This window comes from Halichoerus grypus, chromosome 7, assembly GCF_964656455.1.
Source record: "Halichoerus grypus chromosome 7, mHalGry1.hap1.1, whole genome shotgun sequence".
Taxonomy (NCBI): domain Eukaryota; kingdom Metazoa; phylum Chordata; class Mammalia; order Carnivora; family Phocidae; genus Halichoerus; species Halichoerus grypus.
Genome location: NC_135718.1, coordinates 122,313,252 through 122,339,288, shown reverse-complemented (window position 1 = coordinate 122,339,288; position 26,037 = coordinate 122,313,252). Strand labels below are relative to the sequence as shown.

At 51.3% G+C, this 26,037-nt stretch overlaps 1 protein-coding gene across 2 annotated transcripts in view; it reads right to left on the bottom strand.

The window, feature by feature from the left end:
* PLXNA2 (plexin A2) overlaps positions 1-26,037 on the bottom strand; it is a 204,589-nt gene that overhangs the window by 21,749 nt on the left and 156,803 nt on the right. For both annotated transcript variants that reach the window (XM_078078188.1, XM_036094629.2), the window contains exons 13-17: positions 12,481-12,632; positions 6,166-6,283; positions 4,231-4,367; positions 3,113-3,280; positions 2,875-2,968 (exon numbers count right to left, since the gene is read on the bottom strand). In XM_078078188.1, coding sequence (XP_077934314.1) covers positions 2,875-2,968; positions 3,113-3,280; positions 4,231-4,367; positions 6,166-6,283; positions 12,481-12,632 — 669 coding nt within the window. The remainder of the gene's footprint in view (positions 1-2,874; positions 2,969-3,112; positions 3,281-4,230; positions 4,368-6,165; positions 6,284-12,480; positions 12,633-26,037) is intronic.

Below are 26,037 nucleotides of genomic sequence, written 5' to 3'. Positions count from 1 at the left end.
AGCGGTCCCGCATGAGACTGGCCGGCCCCTTCGTGGTCCCGCTGCCTACGCTCGGGCACGAGGAACACAGTGGGGGTGTGGGGGGAGCAGTCAGGGAGTCTCGGACCCTGGGCTCTGCGGGGCAGCGCCTCTTCCCTCCGCTCCCCCATCTCCGTCCGTGCTCATTCTGGCGCCCCGGACTGGACTCCTCTCTGAATAAGCAAATCATCCCCGAACAAGCAGCCTCTGTTTGCCTCCCGCCCAGTCGGTGCTGCATCGGCACTTTGTTTGCCAAACATTCCTTGGGGTTTTGTGGCCTTCGCTTTGGCCCTTCTCACTTCTCCCTGGGGCTGCTTCAAACCCCAGAGGCAAGAGGGAGCCCCAGGGCGCTGAGGATGACCTGGGGCCCAGGCAGGGCCCCCGCGGGGCAGAGCCCTGCTCCCCCACCACTCCTGACAGAGAAGGCACGGGGCAGCGATTATGAGCTTTCCAGGTGCGGAGCCAGGCTTGATGAAACCCGCACACCAGGCCTCTCCTCCAGGCACGCCGGCCTGCAGACCCCGGGCAGGTCACGGCTGAGACCGAGACCCCCAGCTCTCCACAGGGAGGGATGACTCCGCAGCTCCTTGAAATACGGAGGGCATGGGGGTGGGGGGGCTGGGGGAAATGCTTGGGAGATTCCTGCCCGGGGGCTGCAAGCGTACCCTGGTGAGGGGAGGGGACACTCAGGACTTTAGTCTTTCCAGATGGAGGTCAGGTACAAGGAAAGCCTTCCCAGACCAGTGTTCTCTTCCCATGGCCTCCTGGGGACGAAGGCTGCAGGCTTTGGAGGTCAACCTCGTCAGTCACATACTTACTCTGTACCACGTTAACCATGTCTTTTACTTTCTGTGTTTCTGATGCTGTGACATCTGGGGCCTTACTGACCTGGAGGACCTCCCCTCCCGGGGCCAGCCAGTGCCTAGAGACAGCAAACAGCTTGCCTGCCTGCCAGAGCATGCTGTTCTAATGCAAACCGATCCGTGCAGAGCCCACAGCCCCCACCACCTCCTCTTACACGCAAACATCCACCGTGTCTAATCACACCAGCCAAGTACCGGACAGCTAGGGACAGCCCCTGCGCCCCAGAGCCCTCGAACATGATTCAGACCGGGCAATCCTAAACCTGCTTACCTTGCCTTGTCAGTTCCTTCCTGCAGAACTTCCTGCCACAGTGCCTTTTTCTCCCTCTGCTTCTACAACCCTCCCTGGCGCTTCCCACTTGGCCCCCCGTGGTGTGGCAGGCCCCCTCCCCTGCGGCTCTATGAATATAACAAACTGTCTTTCCGATGGCAGTTGTCTCCTATTCTGTTGGCCCTGTCACACCTGAGTCATAATAAAACGTATGTTTTAAAACACGTACCTAATTTGTGTAGGGGTTTTATCCTTCCTGAGTGCGAGCGCACTGTTCCCATGGCCACCCCTCACCTTCCTTCCTTCCACTTGGGCCCTGGAGTTTGACAAGGTGGTCTGGGAGCTACTGGGAGCTACTGGCCTCGGTCTGGAAGTGGAGTGGAGACATAGGCTCTTTTACTCATGGATTAGACTCTCCATCTGGGATAAGGAGACGTGCTCTCCTCACCCACAAAGCTGTGACCATGGTTGCTACTAAAGGTGTGATACAGGTAACCCCACGTGTCTGTCACGAAGGAATGTCATCACCAGATCAGCAGCACCTCACCTGGTCTAGTCATGAAGAGTCCAGGTTTTGGGGATCCAGTTGGCCCTGCTACCAGCTACCTTCGTGGTTGGGGGGGCAAGCCATTATTCCTTTCTGGTCTTCATTTCCCCAGCTAGACAATGAAGAGGGGGTGGGTGGACCAGAGGATCCCTGTAACCTTTTCAGATCTAGCCTTCAAACACTGTGCATTTTGTGCCTTTCTGCATTTCCTAAGGAAGCTTCTAGCATGCTGGAAAGCCTGTCAGGGATAAGAGGATAGATACAGTACCATCTTTCCCATCTCCATCACAACCTACTCAATCCCCTGAGGTCAGAGCAGTAATAATAGCAATTATACAACAAATAATGGCCATAATAGCATCTCCTGGACTATAATTATGAATACAATCGTGTTTCAGAAAATATTGGCTAACAAGACTGAGATGGAGCCACTCGAACAAACTAAAAAAAATTTATAATGCCATCTCAGACATTCTGCTTTTACGATCTAGAACTTCTTTAAAAAATCACAAAAATCCATAGCGAAAAAAAATTAAATGACACGGCTCCGCATAGGGGAGTAAAGTCAAATGTTGGACCGACCATCTTAGCCACCGGGATGGAAGGAGCTGCGTGCAGTGACTAAGGTTTGCCGGCTGCCCACCCGGTGCCCGCCAAGGGCTGCGTGTTACAGATCTGCGTGTTACAGATCTGCGTGTTACAGATCTGCAAGGAAAGTCTTATCATTAGCATTTACAGGCAGAGAATAGAGGATCACAGAGGTTAAATGACTGGATCACAGTTGTACAACTAATAAATGGTAGCGTCCCGCTTCCAATTCAGAAGGGTCTGAATCTGGAGGCAGAATTCCTTCACCCTTTCACACTGCTTCTTATCGGACCTCAAAGTGAACACGGCATATGAAACCGGAGCCTGTCTGCGCTGGTCTCGCAAGCTCAGAAGCCAGTACATTTATAGACTCGTCGTATTGCCTTCTGACGAGAAACGATTATACAGTAGTTCTAAGAGTCACTGTAAGGTTCAGGTGTCTGGGGCCCTGATTCTGGGCTCGGGGTCTTGAACTAATTTCTTTTCCAGTAGGTGGATGCTCCTGGGCTAACACGGACCTCAGCACATCACAAACGCAGACACATGACTGTGGTTACGGAGGGCCAGGCAGACTAGGGGGTACTCACATTGACAGATTCCTTGCCATTAAACTTGACTCGGACCCTTGGCTCCTGAATGACATCCAGGTTGAAGCCTGTGATGGTCAGGGGTGTGTGGCCGCTGGGAACAAGCAAAAGCTGGGTCAGGTTAAAAGCCCCCTCAAACTGCGAACCCCTGCCACCCTGGGTCCCCTCACAAGTCCCACCTGGCCCAAGGGGTTAGGTCAGGTGGCAGCCGGGCGCCTCCCTCCCACCTCTGCCTCACCTGGCAATGCTCCACTCTGGCTCAATGCGCTGCACCCGGGGGTCGTCTATGTACTCGAACTGCAGGTTGTTATCCACGCGGGCTCGGTCGACACTCACGGAAACTGGGACTGGGCCCAGTCCGTTGGATGACGGGGGTGAGACGCACACAATCTCATTCATTGACCTCCTGACGGGGAGACAGCAGGAGGGTGGTGAAGAAAGGCCTGGGCAAGGAGGAGAGCTCTCTGGCTTGGGAGGGGATTTTCCTCGGTCTGAGGGTGTGGATGGCCCAGAAGTGCTCTCTTCTTTCCTACTCTACACAGTGGAACAGATCCCTTATTGGTGTGTATCGGTCCCTCTTTTTACTGGAGAGCCACCTCTGGTTGGAATATGGAGGGAACGAATTAGAGAGGGGGATTAGAGAATGTGGGGCAGGGGCAGGGCTTCATGGGCTCTGGGGGATCTTTTCTTTTCTGGATTTTTCTAGAATAGACTAGTTAGCCAGGGTTTAAGAGTCTGGTCAGTCATTTAATAAATATTCACTGAGCACCTACTACACAGAGAAAGGAACACACAGTTCCTTCCTTGCCCTTAGGGAGTTTCTAATCTGAGGAGGAGATAATTGGATAATCCTGAGCATGTTGGGTTTTCACCCATGGGTTCTGTCAGGATGCTCTCAGGAGTCTGTGTATCCCCAGGGCTTCACTGGTGTATCTGGCAAATAGCAGGTGTTCGGGTTTTTATGCACAAGAGATGCCCCAAGGATGAGTGTGTGTGCTTGCTGAGGACTGAGGCCACCCAGCCTCCATGTCTCTCAAGTCCCCATAGTGGGGACCTTGTCAGTGCTCGGTCCCAATGATGACCAGAGTTTCTGGGACTTTCCTCACCAGCAGTTCTCAGGGCCCTCATCCTAATTATTTTTAGAAGTATCCAGCCCCTTGTTAGGTTCACTAGTGGTATATATTGCTATAAACTGAGTAGTAGTATATATTTTGCACAGGATAGGAATGGCGTTTGGACCCAGGACGTCCACACCATGGAAGCAATGGGGCGGGCACCTGTGTGAACATGCCCAGGAGCAGGTGTGTGCACGCCGCACGTGTCCAGCCTTCTAGGGCTCCTGTGAGCCCATCTTACCCATAGAACTCGCAGGTCTGGTTGCCCAGGTATACAGCCACGCTGCTCCCAGCCCCGAGGTAATGGCCCGTGATGGTCACCATGGTGCCTCCCGATTCTGGCCCTCGGATGGGGTTGAGTGACAGCACGGAAGGGTTCTTTGGAAAGAAGCAGAGAAACAGTCACAGCTCAGGTTTTGCCCAAAGTGACAGACCCAGGCTCGACATAAGGACCAAAGGAGGGACTGCGTCTACACTCAGGGTATAGGTACTTTTCCTGCCCTTTCTAATCTCTTCTCCTGGAGCTGAGACTGTTTCTAAGAAGAGGCTCTGGCATGTCCAGGGAAGGCAGAAGGACCACGTTTTAGAATTAATTAACTCCCTGGGGAATCTCATGCTCCTAACATTGATGGGAAGGCAGAGGTAACACTGACTAATCTATCAATTAGTTTACAAATTGAGAGCAATTTGAAAATGCTTCTCTATCTAGAGCCTGTACTGATTTTTTTGGCATAAAATCGATAAGGCTGAATAAAGCATCCTTGTCTAGATTGGGCCACCAAGGGGCTAAAGTCTTCCATTAATGGCCCACGCACGTGTCGTGTCCCCTCTGAATGGCCCACATGAGGGGCACCGCAGGGGGCCTGGTGCACAGAGCTGTCAGTGAATGCTTGACATGGCTTCCCCAACCTTCATCAGGAGGATGATGAAGTCAGTGACCAGGACTTTCTAGGAAACTCACTAAGCTGTAAAATTAAATCTGAAGCTTGAAAGAAATGTCATCTGGTCTATAGTGCATCAGGCAGCTGACCCAAATCAGAAAGGAACTGCTCCTGCTTAGAGGACAGGGGAGTGGAGTGGAAAGCACGTTTAGCTGAGCAACTACACCTGCACGAATCTGGGTCCTCATTAGCCATTCACTGTTCATGGGCCCTGAAGCAAGTTTCTGGATCATTCTGGGCTTTTGTTTGCTCCCATGTCGAGAGGAGGGTGGGCTCCGTGATCTCTAAAGCCCCTCCCAGCTCAGGCATCCTACAGTTCTGTCTCCACCTGAGACCCTGTCCTGCGTAGGAGACGCGGTAGGCTGCAGTACTCTCCAATCTGAGAAAAAGACCAGTAGGATAAAAAGGGCAGAGATGCCAAGATAAGAAGGCAGAGCCTGGAAAACCGAGAGCAAGGAGTGAAATGCTTTAGAGAGAATAAAATTTTGTGGTCTAATGATTTTTCAAAACTCTTAGCAAGGCTGGTTTGACCCCATTGGCTGGTGTTAACACATTTTAATGAACAACTCAGTGTGGTGACATAGGTGCGTGTCAGAGGAGGGCCCCCGGGGCCCCCGAGGCATGTTACTGATTCGGCGGGAAGATCCCCAGAACGCTATTGATTCAGTAGGAAGATCATGCCGGCCTTAAAGAAAGGCTTTGTGAATCTACTACCTGCTGCCTGAGTGTGAAGAGATATTTTCAGGCGTGAGAATGGTGAGAATGCGCACGTGTGTGCGTAACCACCCCACCACACACAGAGCAACTCACGCGTGCACCCCGCTCCCGTGGCCCTGCTACATACACACGTCCCCGTGGGATTTGAAGTGACTTCTCTAAACTCCCACGTACAATATCCTTGGCAGAAAACAAAGCATGTGGATAAATACAGACCTTTTTAATTAGGTCCCTCAGGCGATGTGTCCTCATTAGGCTGGATGAGACTAAGAAGTCACATTGGCGGGACAAGGGGCAGCCCCTCCCCACCCTATGGGTAGGATCCACTTTCTAAGAAAGGCCTGATTTTGCCTTATTTAGCACTCTGATCTGTGGCTCTCTGGGACTCTAACAGCATTGTTAGTCACACATCAGTCCCACCCCTGGCTTGGGAGGGGGGTGTGGGACTTCCCGGGAGTTTGGAACAGAAGTGTGCCCCTGCTGGGAGCTCATAGCCCTGTGCAGGACCCAACACTCACCACAAAGGTGTACTGTTGATGGGACTTGGTCATGAACTCTGGCTTACACTCGCCAATGCACAAGCGCACGGGCCCGGAGGTGGTTCCCACGAGGGCATGGCCCATCTCACAGACGATCCTGAGGAGAAAGCAAAGCTTCCCGTGAGAGGCCTCGCCAGAGCCGTCATCCCTGCCCGCACTGCTCACCCCCAGCCCATTGGATGACTCCTCACACCCTTGCACTAGTGCTATACCAAGACTCAGCTTGCTCACCCATCTCGCTGTGTGACCCTGGGTAAAGTGCTTTCCCTCTCTGGGCTTCAGCCTCTCATCTGTACAGTGAGAGGCTGAATGAGATCACCTCCAAAGCCTGGTGTGCCTCCAGACGCTATGTTGCCTAATTCTCTGAATAAACCCGTCTTCCCAGTGCCGAGTGCAGGACCTAGCGCTGGGTAGCTACCCAGTCTTTGTCGAACAAAACCCAATGCCCAACAGAGAGACCTAGGGGCAGTCATTTAGTTAGCATTCTTTCCTGTGTGATAAGCCAAAATTGGAACTCTCCCAAAAGGAGGGAGGGAGGGCCTATTTGCCAAGCTGATTTAATTGTGGTTTGTTTCCGACAGTGAGTTTTAAAAAGGGACTAGATAATCTGGTGAGATAGTGAGCGCCCCAAACAGGAGCTCCCAGCCAAAGGGAGGAGTGGAGTCCTGTGGCAGTAGGCGAGGGGGTGGGTGGCGGGTGAGTTCATTAGGACAGCAGTTGACACTGGACTCCCACTTAATCAAGGTCTGAGTGCACTATGCTGGTGGGCGAGGCAGTGAACCAGCCATGGGGTTGGAAGTCACGTCTCACATTAAGAGGCTGGGTAGCTGGAGGGAAGAGGGGATGCAGTGTTCTCTCTCATGCAGTGCAGATCAATACCCCCCCGTGATGACTTCCCTGGTGCCTGAGATCAGTTACAACAAGCACATTTAGACACTGGTTGCCTTGGCCACAGCAGCCTTCTAGAAAGGGTGGGCAGCTGGAAGATATGGGAGAGACTGAAGAAATCAGGTTCTTGGGGATTCTTCTTGCCTGGAATTAGAAGGCACGGGGCGGGTGGGAAAGGGCCCCACCAGGCTCGGCAAAAAAGGAAGCTAGGGACAGAAGAAAGGACTCTGCTTTTCCTCCCAACACCATGTGAGAGTTCAGAGCAGTTCAGTGCCCCTGGCAAGTCTGCTTAGTGGGAAGTCAGGAGGACAGAGCCCGGTACACTAATCCCAAGCATTACCCTGGCACCGTGGGGGAGGTCGGTGTTTAACCAGGCGCTGCTTATCTCCCCAGCTTCTCTAGGAAGGTAACTAAACAGATTTCATTTCGAAGTAATAAAACTTGCATTAAACAAATACACCGCATACTCGCACACACGGCATGCCACGCAGGTCTCCACCTCCTTCATAACAGTTAATCCCAAATAAGTACTTTAACTCCTGGTGAATATTGACTTAACATGCAATAACTGTCTTATTACGTTTAGCATATTAGACTCAACAAGAAAGTACTGAATGCACATGGAAGGATACTCTCCCTTCCCTTTCTCTGTGAATAAATAAATTAATTGCAAACCCAGAGTAAAGACGATAGTGATGATCAATTAGTATCTTACACGTAACTGTCCTCTTAAACCTCATTAGCAGAGCATATGAGAAGCTTAATTTAAGGTACTGCGCGTGGTTATTTTCATGCTGCTACCTGCTTGGAGTAACAGATCTCTCATCCTGTTTCCCGGGCCCTAGCACCTGTCCCTGTGTGGGGTCCCTGCCAGCCTACAAACGGAGCCCTGTGGTCCCAAGGGGCTTCAGAGGAGACTGTCATCTACTGCACAGGAAGAGGAGGACAAATAAGAGGGGGGAGCAGATAAATCTCTTTCCCTCTCTTCTAATCGGGGCCCTCTTGCCCCTCACTACCCACACTCCCCCCACTCTGTGCTAGAGTCATCCTCCAGAAGAAAGGAGGAAATCATGGCAGGCTTGACGTCCTGGAGAGAGGAAATAGGAGAACATGTGAAAGTCGGGGGCATATTTTTTTTTCCTTGGGCCCAGCGGTCCATCTAGGAGAGGACAAGGCTGGGAAGGGCCTGTTCAGCTGTTTCTGTAGGGAGTTAACGATGGCCTGGAGCCTTTTGGTGCACCGCCTTTTCTAGAACATTTTCTTACTCAGGGCTCGTGTCCCAAAAGATAAGCTTTCCATATCAAGGACCTGGGACAAGAGGGATGGATGGGAGATGAGCACTGCCCAAGCGTCCAAGGCTGAGTGTCTGTTGTTGGCTCTGAATGCCCCACCTGGGAGGGCATGATGCAGGGGAACAGGGGTTTGGCCGCAACTCCACGGTCTGTGTGCTCCCTTCTTCGGCACTGAACCTGACACCTCTCCCCACCTCCTCTCCCCGAGGTTTAACTTCATCCTGTGGTGGGCGGCTGTGGGCCGTAGAAAAGGGTCTGGGTTGGTAGGGAAGAACTGGGTGAGAATCCTAAGGAATCAGCACGTGGAAGAACCCCAGTGGCTTCTAACCCTCCTTCCTTTTCTTCCTGGGATGCGGTGCTTGTGCCGAAAGATGGAGAGGCATCCTTGAGTGCATCTGTTGTAGGCATTTGTTCTTGGAGCTCAGGGAGAGAAGAAGGTAAAGGAAGAAGCAAGGGCAGCTGCAGGGAGTAGAAAGGCTTATATGGAGGAGTGAGGGCCAGGCCAAGGCATATTCGGTACCTTAATAATACTAAGAGCGATGATTTACTGAGCCGTGATCGGGGCAGGCACTGTATGGGGCAGGCGCTACAAGACAGGATCCCGTGGCATCTCAGGTTCTCCTAACCTAAGGGTGGGTCTTATCATTTCCGTTTTCTGGCCAATGACACTAAGGCTCAGAGAGGCTAAGTGACTCATCCACCAACACAGTGGCAGACTGTGATTCAAATTCAGGTCAGCCTGGCTCCAAAGCTTGTGCCTTTGACCGTTCTGTTCTATTGCTTCTAGAATCAATGGAATGCCTTCCATGTGTTTTGGGGAGGGGGTGTGGTAGACACGGCAGCAATGCGGGGGTGCACTTGAGGTTGCTGGGGGTGTGGGGAGATGCGGGGGCGAGGGTGGGGAAGTGCCAGCTGTGTTCCTAAGACTCTGAGAGCTGACTACCCATCCCCCTACCTTCCTGGGTGCGGACGACCCCAGGCTGCAGTGCGTGCACCACGGCCTCCTTCAAGCCTTACAAGTCGGTGAGGTTCCTGTGGTTTGGTTTCTGGGGGCCTCCTGCCTTCTCGGCCTCCTCCTGGTGTCTCTGGTGGCTCGAGCCTTCCTTATACATCGTAAGGAGATGATAGCTGGAGATGCCTAAATTTTTTCCTTGCAAAATGAGGAGCTTGACTAATAACCATCCAGCTTCAACATTTGGACGTTCAACTCCCTCCTGGTTGAGAGGGAGCTTCTGGAGACACATTCGTGACACCCACAGGCTCTCTAATGGTAGGAACTGCAGTTGCATGGGGCATAGAGCTTACTGCTCTGACATCCTAAGGACCATAGATGCAATTGTAGAGATCATCTATTTCTCCACTCTCCAGATGAGATGCTTGAGAATCTGGGAGCAAAGTCATTTGCCCAAAGTCACCCAGCTCACCAATAGCTGAGCTCCTGGCCCCCAGTCCAGTGCCCTCCCCGCCCTACCATACCACCCCCCACAGCCTGGCAGCGACGGTGCCTTTCTCCCTCTGAGTGTGCACTCCTGGGGTGGGGGCACATGCACCTAACATGACGGGTTCACAGGTGCAGCGAGGAGGTCGGGGGGAGACGGAGATCTGAGGACCCGGGCTGAGTCCCTCTCACAGAGTCCCTGTCCCCCGAAGCGGCTGAGCTTCAGCCTCCACTTGCATCTTATCACCCAGAAAATGTCCTGTGATGGAATCAGCTCACCCTCCACAGACCGGTGGGGTGCTGATTGCAGGACTAAGTGGGGCCCTTTAACCAACATTAACCTAATTGCTGAGTGATGGATGGCGTGGCACAAGCATATGGTGAGTCCTTACTGGGCCCACTAATCCTGCCCGCACCCGGGGCACTGCACTGGCCCCTTTAGCCAAATTCATCTCTCCCAGACTAACGATTACTCCTGCGGCTCACTGCCTGGGACGAGGCTTTAATGATGTTCACAAAGTCCGAAGCCTCAAGAGTGGTAATGAGCCTGGTGCGGCTGGGAAGCAGGGCTGCACCAGCTGAGGTGCGGAGAGTGCTTGCTCCCTCCTGCCTGCCCCGCGCCCCTGAAGAACGTGATGCAGATTCTCCAGGGTGCCTGGCCACCAGTCTCGGCTGGGACCCCTGGTGACCAGTGGCCTCCCTGGGCTCCCCTCACATCCTCCTTCTCGTGTCTCTTGGCACTTTCTCCCCCGTGGCCCTGGGTGAGGGTGGTGCCTTTGATTTCAGAGATAGACTATTTCCTCACATTCCTACGGCACACCGTGGTCTCCCTTTCTCCATCTTACTGAACGTCCCCCAAAGCCCGTGCAATAGGAATCATGATTTCCATCAGGCTGATGAAGGTGAGAGAGAGCGGACATTTGCTAAGGTCTCAGGGTTGGTGAGTAGAGCAGCCAGGACTTAGACCACCTTTGAACTCTAAATCTCATGAGCTCTCCATGTCCACCTGCTCAGGAGCCTGTACTTCTCAGCTCAAAGCCCTACCTGTTGCCCCCCAGACCCTTTCCTTTGGAGTTCCGTGGCTTCTCACCAAGCTGGAAACTTGGCCCGTGTCTAGAGGCTCAAGGCAGGTCCTTGAGGCCAAGGTGGATTCGGGGAGGGGGACCGAGTGTCTAGCCCAGCCTGGCAGGACACTGACCGGGAAGAACTCTGCAGGCTGTCCTGCTTCCCACCCCAGAGGCTTTCACCTCCTCTTCTGGCTGTGAAGCACAACTTCTGTCAACTCCCTTCCCCTGTCCCTCATCTCTTTCCTGGAGACCCAGCCAGTCTTTCCTCCAAGATTCAGTCCTTGCAGGGATAAGGTTGTCAGGGGAGGATCCGGTCTAAAGGATCAGAATGGCTCCTTCTTGTCCCCACTGCAGGGGCGAGCAGACTCCATGTGGTCCTCAGAGTCTGGGGATTCATCCCTCTGACTGACCCTGCTCTGGGCCATGTCAGAATCGTGAGCCCTGGCCCCAGAGATGGATGGATGATGGATCGCTGATGGATCGCTGATGGATCATGGGATCTTCCGAGCACTCTTGTCCAGGAGCCTTGCCCCATCGCTCTTACGAGATGGAGAGCCCTGGAGGAGAAGTTCCAGCTCTGCCTAGGCTACTTGAGCCCGGAATGAACTGCGGAAGTCCTTTCACTTCTCCACGCCTTTGGCTTTCTCCTGCTTTGGAAAGGGCGATAGCAACATGTATCTCTCAGAGTCCTTCCCAATTAAAGTGAAATAATGGATGAGAAAGTACAAGTACTGACAGAGATAAAGTGATGTCATTTTTCCGGTTGTTACAGGAGGCTGGCTCTGGGGACGTCAGGGGGAGGGGCCTGGGGCCCCGGGGGTGGAGCTAAGGGAGAGAAGCCCCGCCCACAAGCCCTGCTCTCCGAGTACTCCTAGCACCCATGGCCCAGCTGTGTTCTCAATGGAACCAGGGTGACCTGACCCCACTTTACCTGACAAATCATGCAGAATGATCTGGCTGCTCCCCCTCACTGGCTCTTGGGGGGAAGCATCCCTCCTGCCACACTCCCGCCCCCAGCTTTGTGACCACCTCCTGCCCACTGACTCCACAGTGGTCGCCACTGCCAAATGAACGCCCCAAATTGGAACATATGTCACTCCTGGAGCCCCGTTCGCCTGTCCGCTGCTACACGCCTATTTTCTAATTTCCAGCTGACATTTCCCTTAGTGAAATAAATGAATTTGCTCCGGCGGAGGCCCTGCTCGGATTAAGCTGCTGTCAGAGCCCCATGAGCCAAACAAATTGTTGCCTGCAGCCCACCGCGAGGGCTGCATTCCAATGGGGGCGGGCAGGGGAGGGGCCGGGGAGACCCAGGAGGAGCCTGGGCTGGTTGGGAACATGGCTCAGTCACCACTGGCCAGGCGAAGACGGGATGCGGGGCAGCGCTGAGCCGGGAGCTCTGGTGCCATAGGAACCAGGGGACAGAGAATCGCATAGGATATGAGCCTTCGGGAGAGGAGGTGGGGTAGAAGAGGGCCCTGGGCAGGCTTCTGGGGGCAGGGTCCACGGGAGGAGAGGGAATCCTGGAGAAGTCCCAGAGAAGGGCAAGGAAGAGTCCCCACCCTGAAGCTGCCTGGGAAAAGGGCGGGCCAGAGCGCGCTGGACTCACTGCTCAGCGATGATGTAATCCCCCGGCAAGGGGGTGCAGGGCACCCCAGCCACCTGCACGTGGTGGGCGATCTCAGAGAAGTCCAGGCCCAGGTTCACGCCATGGATGGTCACTCGAGTCCCTCCTTCAGGTGGTCCAGACACCGTCAAGATCTGCGGGAGGGAAATGGGATCACAAACCTGCGGGGCCACAGAGGAGAGGCAGCGGTGCCCTTGCCCTGCCCCGGGAGACTGGGGGACCCCGTGCACACCCAGAATCTGGGGGAATGGAGCATGTTTTCCTCCACCTTTTAGCCTCTCTAGGCTCCTGACATCATCTCGTTTTATAGGACTTCCTCGGTTCCTGAGGTCATTAATTCATTCATGCATTCGTATACTTAAAAAAATTATCAGCAAGGCCTGGACGCGAGGCAGAAAATCCTTATTTGAGATGTGTCTCTAATTCGCTAGCTGCCTGAATGTGATCAAGTCACATCATCTCCTGAGACCCCAGTTCTTAGTTGTGAAGGCGGGGATAATCATCTCTATCAACCTGGCTTCGGAGCACCGAACAGGGCATGTCCAGGAGCTTTTTGTAAAGCGGAAAGGGCTTTCTAGTTGTAATGTGCGATTAATGCCGCTCCTGTCTGCGAGACACTGTGGGGGTTACAACGGTGAACAGGCAGGAAATCAGGAAATTTGCCCTCAAGTAACTTCTGGTCAAGGAGAAAGCGATAAAGGAAGCCATAAATAATGCTGATGCGGGGCACACAGTGATAAGATGGATTTGGAGGAAAGTGGTGGGAGCCCGGAGGAGTCCAAGATTAGGTACTGCTTCGGGGGTATAATGAAAGATGCGAAGCGTGTTTGACATTGTGCTGCAAAAAAATCCCAGGATGCCTGCTGGAACCATGAAAAACAATAACTTTAGGGTTTTCCAAATCTTGCTGGCTTCTCATTAGCAAGGATCATTCAGTTAGTTTCTAATTCAGTCACTAAATGCTGTCTCATTTTGCTTTGACCCAAAACAGGAAAAGAAATCAAGCTCTCTCAAGGTATAAACATCTGTCCAGGATTAGAGCAGGCTCTTGGAAAAATGCAGCTCTTTGGGATGGAACAGATAGAGTCCAGGGAGTAGGTTTATCCTTTGTGGTCCATACTTATCTGAAGTAGGAGGAAGTTAGACATGAACTCAATCACTGGAAGCAGGCTCAGAGTATCTTACACTAAGATTCTTGTACAACCTATACATATAGTTGTAAAAAAGTTTTAGGCTCTTTTCACTACACCATAAGAAAGGCAAGACGGGGTGGGAGGGAAAGATGGAGAGAGGGAAGGTGGGTTGGTCAAGGCCAAGAGTCCACCAGAAATCTCCCAAATGGAGCTTGGGTCCCACTGGGAGCCTCCATTTAACCCTGTACATACTGGTGGAGCATCCAGTGGGCAGTGGGGTCAAGTGTGCCCCAGGGCAGAGATGATCGGTCAGCACAGGTGAAATGCTGTAGAAGGTTCTGGAAACTCTTCCCTCCTCCCTGCCCCCAAAAAGGGCACTGAACTCTTCCTGTGATGTGAGCACCATTAGTTGTACAACCAACTTGGCCATGAATGCCCAGGTGATGGTGGGCAGAGAAGAGATGATGGTGGGGAGGAGGACCGGAACAGGCCTCCCTCCCCACCCGGCCGACTCCTGGGCTCTCAGCAAGTTGGCTGCAAAGCCAGGACTTGAACTCAGACCTCCTGCCCGCATCTTCTTCTACAAGTCTTACATGGCATGGTTTCCCTCCCTCCTTGATGGGCTAGGCCATAAACTCTCTCATCTGGGGGCTCATTTCACCCAGGTCACCTTGTCTGAGGCTCTCGCTTCCTTCTCTGGGAATAAAATATCCCACCTTCTGAATAAAAATAAACAAGATTCATGAAAAGAATCAAGGGAAGGATCGTGGAGGTAGTTCAGAGGCATCTCTGTGTTGGGCGTGAGTCAGAGAAGCAGAACGCTATGGAGAGAAAGGAGCTGGCCTGAGGAACCAGTAGCCCCACAGCTTTCCTGCCCCAGGGGGATCTAAAAATAACCCATAGGAGATCTTGGCTGTCGCACTCTCCCCTGGAACCTGGGCCTCCCCGGCTCTGCGAGATGGACCCTTGTTAATGAGGAACAGGGAAAGGGATGCCTCCATGCCCCTGCAGGAGACATCAGTCAGAAAGAATTTGCTCTGAGCAAATTCAAGTGCCCGGTTCTCCTCTGATCCACGAATGAGCTCCGCGGGCCCCTCTCACCCCTCCCCCAGGCACCTGGATGACAGGAACCCACCTACCAAAAAGAACTGACAAAACTGTGGTGATTGCTTTGCTCTCCTTCCCCTACTTTTATTTTTAAAAATACATTCTTTTGCTCGCTGCAGTTAATTACAACCTTTCAGAAAAACTGTGAAACGAAATCCTTCTGGAATGCCTAAAAATATTTCCATCTCGCAGGTAGCATGTGGGGATTGTATTGTGGATGTTCAGCAGCGTTGGCAGGACCCGTGAGGCAGCCTCCCCCAGCTGGTAAATCATCGAAGGGCCCCCTTCTGACATTCAAGGGTTGGGGTCCGAGATATGACCGTGGGCCCTGGGAGGGGCTGCAGGTCCATCTGCCAGAACAGAGTTGCTCAGAAGCATGTGCATGTTGCATAAGCTGGCATATTGTTTACAGAAGAAAGACTTTTTTTTTTTTTTTAATTGTTAGCAAGTGTTGTAGTCTTGGCATGAAGACACGTGTCAAAGAGATAGCTAGTTTGGGGTGTGGAGACACCAGCCTGATCACTTGTAAGCTAGCTAACAGCTGCTGGAATCCAAACCTGGAGAATGAGAGTCCTCACGGGTCGTTGGAAAATGCCTGGGGGCTGCTGGGGCCCTGGGGGTCTTCTTCCCCACACAGCACCTGGGGTAGGTGGCAAAGGGGTTTGGGGTCAAGGCATTAAGCAACCAGCATGCCCTAGGGCTTACGAGGCACACAGCTTACATCTTCCTTGCTTGAAACAAAACCGATGTGTAAAAGTCAGGATTTCCCAAACATAGCTGAGGTGGTGAGCATTTGATTTGCACAAGCATTCCCCCGGTCTCCATTACTGATGACCTCCAAATCTATATTGTCAGCTCAGACCTCTCTGCTGAGCTCCATATCCATATATCCAATTGCTCCTGGACATCTCTACTTCCACATGTATGTCCCTCAGGCCCCCCAAATTTCACCGTGTCTAAAAATGAACTCTTAATTTTTCCTCCTTCTACCCCCAACCTGATTATCCTCACAGATTCTCTTTCAAGGTTAATGGGATCACTGTGCACCCAGCCAGGATCCTTGCAAGCACCTTCACCTGTCTCCTTTCCCTCACCTACCTACCATGTATAATAAATAACAGTCACCAGGCATTCTCAGATCTTATTCCCCAGCATCTTCTGAATCTGTGCCCCGCTCTGTGTTCCAGGGGCGGCGATAAGCAGAGCCCCACCACTTCTCACTTGTACTAACTGCCTCCACGGTCTAACGTCAGAGCTAACTTCCTCTTGCCACTGGGTGACCTTCATGAACACATACCTGGCCAGGTGACTAGTTGCTTGCTCAGAAAACCTTTAATGGCTCTGACCACTGTCAAGGCAAAGTCCCTAATTCCTGGCCTGGCACTCGTCCTTCAAGTTCTTTTTTTTTTTTTTTTTTTTTAAGATTTTATTTATCTATTTGAGAGAGGGAGAGCACAGAGGAAGGATGAGAGGGAGAAGCAGATTCCCCATTGAGCAGAGACCCCGATGTGGGACTTGATCCCAGACCCCGAGATCAGACCGATCTGATCGGCCTTGGCTTTGGGGGATTCTGGGCCCTGTGTGGAAGCATACTCTGAGCTTAACTGACTGAGCCACCCAGGTGCCCCTCGTCCTTCAAGTTCTGATCTTCATTACTTCTTCAGCCACATCTGCTATCGTATACTATGTCCTGTGCTCTCCCCAGCTTAAAATCAGAGTGAGTCAAGGTGGAGGTCTGGGCTCAGGTGGGAGGGAACAGAAAAAGGTATCCTGTCGGACACATCCCCTAATACCTGAGGGCTTCCAGGGGACTCGGAGAATGAGTAGAAGGGCCTTGATGTCTGGGCGGTGGCGTGGGGTGGTAAAAACCCAGGCCTCCTGCTTTCCTTGTTTCTCCCAGGACCAAGTACTAGGGAGAAGCTACAGAGGGCAGGCTTGATGAAAAAGGACTTATTCTCCAGAAAGAAAGTGAAGAGGATCTTTTCGGATACCACTTCAGACCAGGCAGCTGTGGGGTCCCTCGTCCACCCTAGAGATTGCCCACAATCTTAAAAGCAGCATTAGATTGCAGGGTGCTCAGTGTAACATCTGCAAAGCTTGGTTCTCTTGGGAGAAGGACATAGATCTATAATGAGGCAAGTTGGTGGAGTCCTCTGCTTACAGAACTACAAAGAGGGCTTTCAGATCAGGAAGAAGTTGTGGGGGCTCCAGGGCAGGGGAGAGCTAGCCTCCTACAGAGGTGAGGGTGAAAAAGCAGGATGGGAGTTATATAGATGCCTCCCACCCCCAAAGACAGAGGGGAACCAAGACAGGGCTGGGATGGTGGTCAGATCCACATGTCCTGGCTTCCAGTTTCAGAAGGCCCTTGCTGCTGGTTATTCTGGGAGAGGGAAGACAGCCTACCTGATCTCAGGGAGCACCTGCAGCAGGAAGAGGATAAGTCAGACTTGAATCTGAATGGTAGCCCTGACACGTATGAACGATGTGACCTTCAATCTCAGTGTCCTTATCAGAAAACAGATAACGCTACTTCCCTCCCAGGGATGTTCTGAAGGTTAAGGAAGACAACATCTGTGAAGTCCCTAATAGGACGGTGGTTTAGAGAGCAGGTCTTGACAATTGGCAGTTTCCTCTCCTGAGTTCCCCTTGCACCTGTGGCTTCCCAGATCACGACAATGTGGCATGGTGGCGTTGGTGGGGAGTTTACAGAGGCTGGAAATCTTTCTGTTTCTCTGGAAGGAGGACACAGGGACCGGGGAACTTAGATGCTGGTGTGACAGAGTGGTACAGAGAGCTGCCCACGGGCTGACTGGAGAAAGCCTGAGAGGTGTCCTACAGCCTGAGCCTGTCCATGCTGCCGAGGACAGGGCCTTGGCTTTGGGGGATTCTGGGCCCTGTGCGGAAGCATACTCTGAGCCAGACATCACCCTTTCACCCAGAATAAATTTGGGAGGACACTGGCCCTGTCTAAAATGGTCTTCATTCTTTCCTCCCTCCCTTCGAGCCACTTCTTTTTCCCTTGGCGATTAGCCATTCTGGGGTAGGCAAAGCATCGCACAATGAACTCAATGAATGCTTCCAGGAAAGTAATTCTGAATGAGACACCCACACAAACAAATGGCTTGATAGTGTGGGATGTGTACGAGTGTGTGTGTGTGTGTGTGTGTGTGTGTGTGTGTATGTGTATGGTGAGGGTGTGGAGAGAGGGTGAGGGGAGCTGGAAACTTGTGAAATCAGCTGGGATCTTTAGATATTGATCATTTCAGCCCCCATGCTGCTCCACACATATTCTACTGTGGACCAGAAATCTATCTAACTTCTCCTCTGTGGACCTCAGAAGTAGGGGATGAGGCAGAGAAGCGCCCAGAAGCAGCTGCTGTTGCTGAGAGGGGGGTGAAGGGGGCTACGGCCCTCCTATGTTCTGTGCTGACTCCCGCTGTGCACTCCTTCCCGGCCCACCTCCCCAGAGCTCCAGTTCAGCTCTCTCCTGTACTACACGTGCTCCTCGGGAGAGCTAAGGGTCCCCAGGGCTATAGGGTCTAAAGGCGATGTGCATTTGACACGCCGCTCCCCCCATTGGCCAATCATGTCCACTGACAAAGGCCCACCTCTCCTGCAAGCCTCTGCTAAAAAAATGCCTCCCCCGTGAAGCTTTCTCTGACCCCCTGAGGCAGGTTCCGTAGCAGCCCCTCCTACACCCCCCCTGTCCTTTGTGAATGCCCCAGAGAAAGTAATGGGCATGCTGGGTTGTAAACTGCTTCTTTTCTCAATAAGATAATAACTATCTTGGGACAGAGACGATCTCACTTTTGTTTAGCAACCTGATCCTTAGCACACTGCCTGGAACACAGCAGCCTTCCATAAGTATCCCCAGTTCTCCGTTACTGGGAAACGCTGGTCCCAACCAGACCGTAGAGCAAACTGTGTTCTATAAGGACGGCTGGAAGAAGGGAGCTGTCTATGTGTGGCTCGGGAGTGACGTAGTATTGTAACATCCGAATCTCAAGAAGTTCCTCCTGCAGTCTCTCTTAGTTTCATTTAAGCCAATTTCTGGTGGATTCCTCATTGAATGGACGAGTGAACAGCTGTCTCCTTGCCAGACCTCTTCAGTAATGAAGGCACCCCTGGCCTGCACTTCTGCAATTCTGTTAGCCTTTTGTCGGAAGTTCTTGTTTTCTAAACCCTTTGATCATTTCAGACGCTCTTCTCTGGACCCTTGCACTTCCAGGCATCCTCTGAGAGTGTAATGACCCAAAGTAGCCTTGTGGCTGGTGCAGAGGCCTGCCTGAGGTGAGTGAGGAATGCCCATGCAGATGACTACCCTCCACTTGTCACACACGCCATTAACCAGGCCAGCCATGGGCAAGTCCCAGAGGGAGGCTAACCCCTAGGTCTCTTTCCCAGGTCCTTTTATTTTTTTCCTCCCTGGGGTCTCTTCCCCTATTTTAGGTACCTCTCACCCTGCTAGTCTCTTCTCCTGAAAGAAACCTTTATTTGCATCGTAATGGGAATCTATGATATGACCTTGCCTGAAGAGAGCTTTTTAACTGATTGTAGAATAAAACATCTGTCTATGTACGGCATTCAGAAGGAGAGCGTGGGGAATGCATTAGGGCAGAGGCCTCCATCCAACAGCCCTACGCCCTGCCCCAGAAGCAGTCACTGATCATGCCCAGGTACACAGGTGGCTAATTCACATCTGGCTGAGGGCTTTTCATCAGCTCATCCTGTGCCCGGATGAGTAGGCAGTAGAATGTGGGATGAGGTTGGCCTGTGTTGATGGTAGGGGACCAACTAGTCTCCTGCTGGGCCCTCTCAAAGCCTCCCAGAGCCTCGTGTTGGGAAGCCACTTCTCCATCTACTCAGACCCCACCTGCCGGCCGTGCAGCCCCGCTGAGTGCCGCTGAGCTCCGGGGCACCCCAGCCAAATCTGTGTTCCTGCCAGACTGTGTCATGTTTGTTTTCCACCGTGGGTGCCGTGACCTGGAAAGCAGCCGCCGTGATGCTACACTCGCCCTCATTCAGCAGCCACTAACTGAACAGTTCGGAGGGAACTGTGCCACAAAGCCGCCCAAGGGCAGGAGCCGATGCGGCTGACTAATTACAGCTGGGGCGCTCCGAAGGGCTGCCCCGGGGAGCGGAGCCTTGGAGGGTGGCATGGGGGGGCTCCTGCAGGGCAGGGGTTCAAGGGGTCAGAGGAAGACCGCTCCTTGGCGGGAGCCTCACAAGGCCCGGCTTCCATCCTTGTGCCCCTGGCTTCCTCGGGTCGCATCTCCTGCCTGATAGACACGGCGGGAGTGAAGACGGACACTGAACACCGGTTCCTGGTTATTGAAGATTCTGATAATGCTGCCGACCATCATTTATTTCATTTCTTTTATAATCGCATATCCTTATATCGTACTTATCATGAACCAGGAATTGTGCCAAAGGCTTTACATATTTTATCCCACTTAGAGCTCAAAACAAGCTGTGAGGGAGGTCCTAATATAATTTCCTTTTTACAGATGGGGAAGCGAACCCAGAGAGGTTAAGTAATTTGCTCAAAGTTACATAGTGAGTGGCAGAGCCCACCAGGTCCACCTCACCCATCTTCCAGCCTCCACACGACACTGCCTGAGTTGACCATCCTCTTGCACCAGAAGAGACCCCTCTGTCATCAGCCAGGAGAACTCATGCCCTATCCTACTGCTCAGGTCCCCCAGCCCCTCTACCTGGGCTAAGGCCAGAACATACGACTTTCCAAGAATCTCTGCAGTTGGCTTTGCTGGTCCCTGCCGTGTCTCTGAACTTGTCAACTTCCCCCTCCCTGCTCTCTGTTTCCGTTCCCCCTGTGGATGTGCACACGCCCCCCCTCGGCCTCGCCCCCTTGTCATCTCTGCCTGTGCCTGTCCAGTCTGATGCCTGGAGCATGGACGACTGGCTTTCTCTCCTTCTGGGCAGCAGGCTGGATGAGCGCTCCGTGCCAGCACCTTTCCCCACTCCAGCCCTGTGGACTGAGAATTCTGGTTTCCTAAATGAGCCCAGGAAAGAGATGAAGGATGATATACAGGTCACACGCGGGGGCTCTAGCGTCAAGTAGCTGTAGCTTAACTCCTGGTGCTAAAACTTACTAGCAGGGTGCCTTTGATAACGTTGTCACCCCTCATAATGCCTTGGTTTCCTCATCTGTGAAATGGGGCTAATGATCCTAGTAGCTCTGACCTCATACAAGTTGTTATAAGGTCCGTGTGAGATGACATGGGTGCTGAGTACAGTTCTGGGTGCCCGGTGAGCATTCAGGAAAAGGTAGCTGTTATTTTTATTATGAGTTTATGATGAAGAAGTCTGGGCAGAAGCCATGCTAGCTGAAATCCAGAGGAGAAGTGGCTGGTGTGGAGATGGTCCAGCATGGCTGCCTCTCTGCTGGGCCTGTCCGGCTCTTTCCATGGCTCCAGCAGGCTGTCAGCACCCTAGCCTGGGTTCTTAAGAGCACACGGGAGAGACTGCCCTCAGAACCTCCCAGAGCAGCCAAGGGAGGGGGTCCCAGAGAAGGTGCTCCAGGACGGACACCCCCCAGCTGATGGACATGCTTTGTAGTAAAAGCTCCCATCTCTGAGATTGGGATCAAGAGGGTTCTGCCCCGAGTGGCCCCCGAATCAGGACGAGCCACTGAGGACAAGTTGCCAGTATAGACGGAGCTAATCTTCTTCTGACTCATCCACTTAGTCCTTCCCTGTTGCTTAGAGTTCTCCTGACTTTAGAGGGCAGTGGGGCCAACTCTGTGCCTGCACATTTTGAGGCCATCTTGGTGCTTAGCCAGAGACACCTGGATGCTGGATTCAAGATGGCCAATGGTTATATTCTTTTCCACCTTGGGCGTGTATGTGTGTGAACACGTGTGTGCATACGAGTGTGCGCACTCTTCAGGGTGGGCCAGAGCCCAGCTGACGCGCTCTGTGGGGATCTTTGGCCTGGGTAGCGCTAGCTCTCCTACCCGGCATGAATCCTTGCTGGCTCTGTCTTAGCTGATAGTACATTCAAAACCTAATTGTTATCTCAGCAGAGTAACTCCATTATTCATCCTGACACCATCCCCCGTTAGCTGTTTGTTGCAGTGATGTTATATTAATGAGGCCTGCAAATAAATGAACGGGAGATCAGAGTGCTGACTTGTTTCTCAGGAAAGCGAGGTGACATATTTATTTATTTGTTGGGAACTTTGCAGCGAGTCTTTCTGGCCCTGGGCAGGTGGCTTTTGGCCTTTCCTGCAGAGATTTGGTGCAGCCTTACAGATAAATACTTGTAAATGTTCAACTCCCCAATTTCACGAATGCGTTCACAACTGAGAGAATCCAGGAAAGAAAAAAATCTACTTTCAATTATTTGGGCAAATGGAGAGCAGAAGGAATGCAAGAGCAATGGATCATCTCCAACAAATATTGTATCAACTGTTATTTTTGCTTGGTTTTAGAAAGCAATGCACATGGTTTTCTACATTTGGTTTTCTTTCCCAGTTACACATACCTAAGATAGTATTAAAGAGAATTTATGTTCCCTGAGCATAAACTAGTGAGGGATTGGGCAAGTTAGTGACACTGAAAAATTCACGAAGTAAAATCTACAACATGGTCAATGGAGAGATGAGTGTAAAACCAGCCCCCCTACGGCCTGGCATCAGACTGGCCTTACTGGGCAATGTGGCAGGTGAGTTCAGAAACACATAGGAATATTCTTTGGTACCCAAATGGTGATAGGTTCCTGGTCAATCCCTGAGGACCCCAACACTGGAGATTTGCCCCTCGCATTTCAAGCCTGCTTTGCTTATTCTTCCCCCCGACCTCTATCATCACCTGCAGGTGTGAGCTACATAGGCCCCATCCTCTGGGCTCCCATTAGCTTGAAAACAACGAACCACCAGGCTCCATAAATTCGAACTTTCACCTCAACCCCATCACCCCACTGATAGACACAACCAGAAACCAACCGGATCAAGTCTGATAACTCTAATAAACATACAAAATTAAAGTAACCTCTATCCTGTACAGGCAAGAAGGGGGTCACCCTAAGTTTAAACACACCCCAAATGCTCCTCCTGCTCCCCCACCACTCATAGGAATAAGTGTAGACCTAATTATGTCTAGGAAGACAGGTGAAGGTCACCTTAAGGCTCAATACAAAGGGTAGCCGATGCTCCCAGTTTTTCTGGCCTCCCCTGGGACCTTCCAAAAGAATTCTGATCCTGGGCACAGATATTTTTGGTACACTTGCAGTGAAGTGAGGTGGAAAAGTGTATAGCCAGGGAAAACCCCCCCATCCCTCTGACCAAGACGGCTGGCATTTTATGGTGGGGAGAGTCTGCATTCTGGCGTCAGAAGGCCCTGGTTTTGATTTTGTTCCGCCACTAACCAAATGGGTGACTCTGGGCAAATGATTTACTTCCCTAAGCACTGTTTCCTCAACTCTTAAATGAAGATAATTCTGGGCATCTTGCAGGATTGTTAGGATGAGTAGGTATGCAAAGGTCCTGGTGCACAGTAGAGTCTGGCTATTATTAATACTCCCAGAACTAGGATGTGGATCATGTCTGTTCATGTCCCTGGCCTGAGGTAAGTGTCCTCGTTAGGTGTCAAGACCTGGAACCCTGCTGTAGTTCTCCTTCTAAACAGAGACAACAGCAAAGTGTGTAGATGAGAAGTTTCTGTCCTAGGTCCTTTGGAGGAAGCAGAGTGGCCTGCAGGGCAAGCAGATTCCAGCCTCCTCCAGGTAGCCCATGTTCAGGGATAGGCTGGGGCTTTGCAGTGAGGGACTGCACCCCCTGCCTCCCCTCACAGAACTAACCTATCCATGTGATAGCTTCCAAGCCTAGCACAGTGCATGGCATGCAGCGGTCGCTCATTAAATGAATACTTATTTATTGCAATGCTCTGTTATGGGTTGAATTTTATCTTCCTCAAATTCATATGTGAAAGCCCTAATTCCCATTACCTTAGGATGTGACTTATTTGGAGACAGGTACCTTTCCAGAGGTAATCAAGTTAAAATGAGGTCATTAGTGTGGGTGCTTATCCAATATGACTGGGATCCTTATTTAAACAAACAAACAAATCAGAGACAGACATAAGAAGGAATGTCACGCAGAGATGAAGGCAATGCATCTACAAGCCAAGGAATGCCAAGACTGCTGCTTTCCCAAAGCACCAGAAGTGAGGGGAGAGGCATGGAACAGATTCTCCTCACAGCCCTCAGAAGGGCCCAACCCTGCTGACGCCTGGACCTGGGACTTTCAGCCTCCAGCACTGTGAGATAATACATTTCTGTTGTCTAAGCCCAGCTGACCAACACAGTCACTTTGAGTGGAGACCTCTGTCATGTGAGCTCTAGAGCCCCTTGACCCTTCCTATATTTTTCTCCCCAACCACATATTCAGTCTCTTTTTCCCTTTCTGCCGATGCTGCCCCTTCTCAGCTCATCAGAAAATATTGCTTCTGGGCCTTCCTTTCTAGCGGGTGGCTTGTAACGTCCTCCTCTTTGAGGTCCTAGCAGTTCTGGAAGCACAGCAACGTGGTGGGCCAGGCATCTCATGGCCTCTCCAAAGCTCTGCACGTCTCTTGTCCCCGGGGTTGAACAGGTGACATGTGCACAGACACTGGATGACAACTAGAATGGGAGCAGCCTGGGATGCCTCTCATGGGGGACAGCATCATTATCACACCACGGGCTGGCTGAGAAGGAGCAGATGCTGGGTCCTGAGGGTGGCTCGAACCTGAAGTTTATGCAGACTGAGCAATTCTTACATTGGCTGTAAGACCTGTCCTCCATGAAGCTGCCACAGGAGGTGGGTCTCTAGGGGTGGGCTTGGTTGCCATGGAAACAGTTGGGTGAGAAGGGGTTAAGCATGAACACAGCTGTTCATTCAACTAAGCTTGAGCCCACTCCTTTCCCTAATGCAGAACTCATTCGAGGTCACACATTGATCTCCCCGCCCCTGGGCAGTTCCGGACCCCACTTGTTTCCAGCATTAGAAATTCTGCTGCCTCCAACAGCCAGCACCGGCCACCAGAGAATCCTTCCTCTTTCATCCCTGAAGAAGGATCTTCATAGTAAATGGCTCTTGCAGATGGGCTTGCACGGATTGGGTACACATTTTGAAGGCAAGGGCCAGAGACAAGCGGGAGGTACGTATACAAGGGCACGGATCCCATTGAATTCTGATTATTAAGAAAAAGATCTATGCCAGTGTCAAGGAATTAGCCAAGAAAGCCAAGGTAAAGAAAACGAGCTGACTCTTCTTAAAAGTTACTTTTAACAAATAATACATTTTTGGTAACAAATGTCAGAGAGGCACATGAGGTCCATTCTTCCCATTACTGGTGATACTAACTTCCACCACTTGGTAAAAGCAGTGTCTACCAGGTTTCTCCTCTGTAAAGTTTCTGTTTTTCTTGTTGAGATTAGTATTAGATTGTGGAGAGATGGCTTGAGACTATATAAATATCCTATTTTTCATCATACATTCATTTACTAATTTTAGTATCCATCGGCCATTCTTCCTGAAATAATTATTACTGCGAATCTTGCCAAATTTTCTATTTCCCTAGGTCCTTTAACATTTTTGAGTTAGAATTCTAGTAGAAGAGCTTCCTCCTTCCCCCATGAATTATTTTTTTATTTGTATCAAGAAGGAGCATAGATTCTTATTTTATTGTATTGCTTATAGTCAATTAGTATCACTTACATTCTTACTCAGAATTGTCCCAGATTTGGCTACTGGGCCCAAATCAAGTTGACTCCTGTGCACTTTTGACATGTACTCCACATTTTTGTTAGTACGCCTTGCCATGAGAATATCACCTAAATTAAATTGTGAGGAGACATTAGCCATCTTCAAACCGAGGGATATTCTACAAAATAATTGTCCTGTACTCTTCAATAGCACCAAGGTCATGAAAGACAAAGAAAGACTGAGGACCAGAGCACTAAAGAAACACGCTAATGGAACATCACATGTGACCCCGGGTTGGATCCTCGATCAGGAAAAGGGGGACAATCAATGGGATAATCGGCACAATGTGAATCAAGCATGTATATTACATGGCATTATTGTATAAATGTTAATTTCCTGATTTTGATAATTGTACTGTGGTTATATAAGATGTTAATTTGGGAGAATCTGGGTGAAGGGTATATGAAAGTTCTTTGTACTATTTTTGTACCCTTTTATAAGTCTAAAATTATTTCAAAAATGAAAAGTTAAAAAAACTGAAGATGACTTTTACAGGGCAAGGAAGGGAGGTTGAGGGTAGGAGCCGCAAAATGA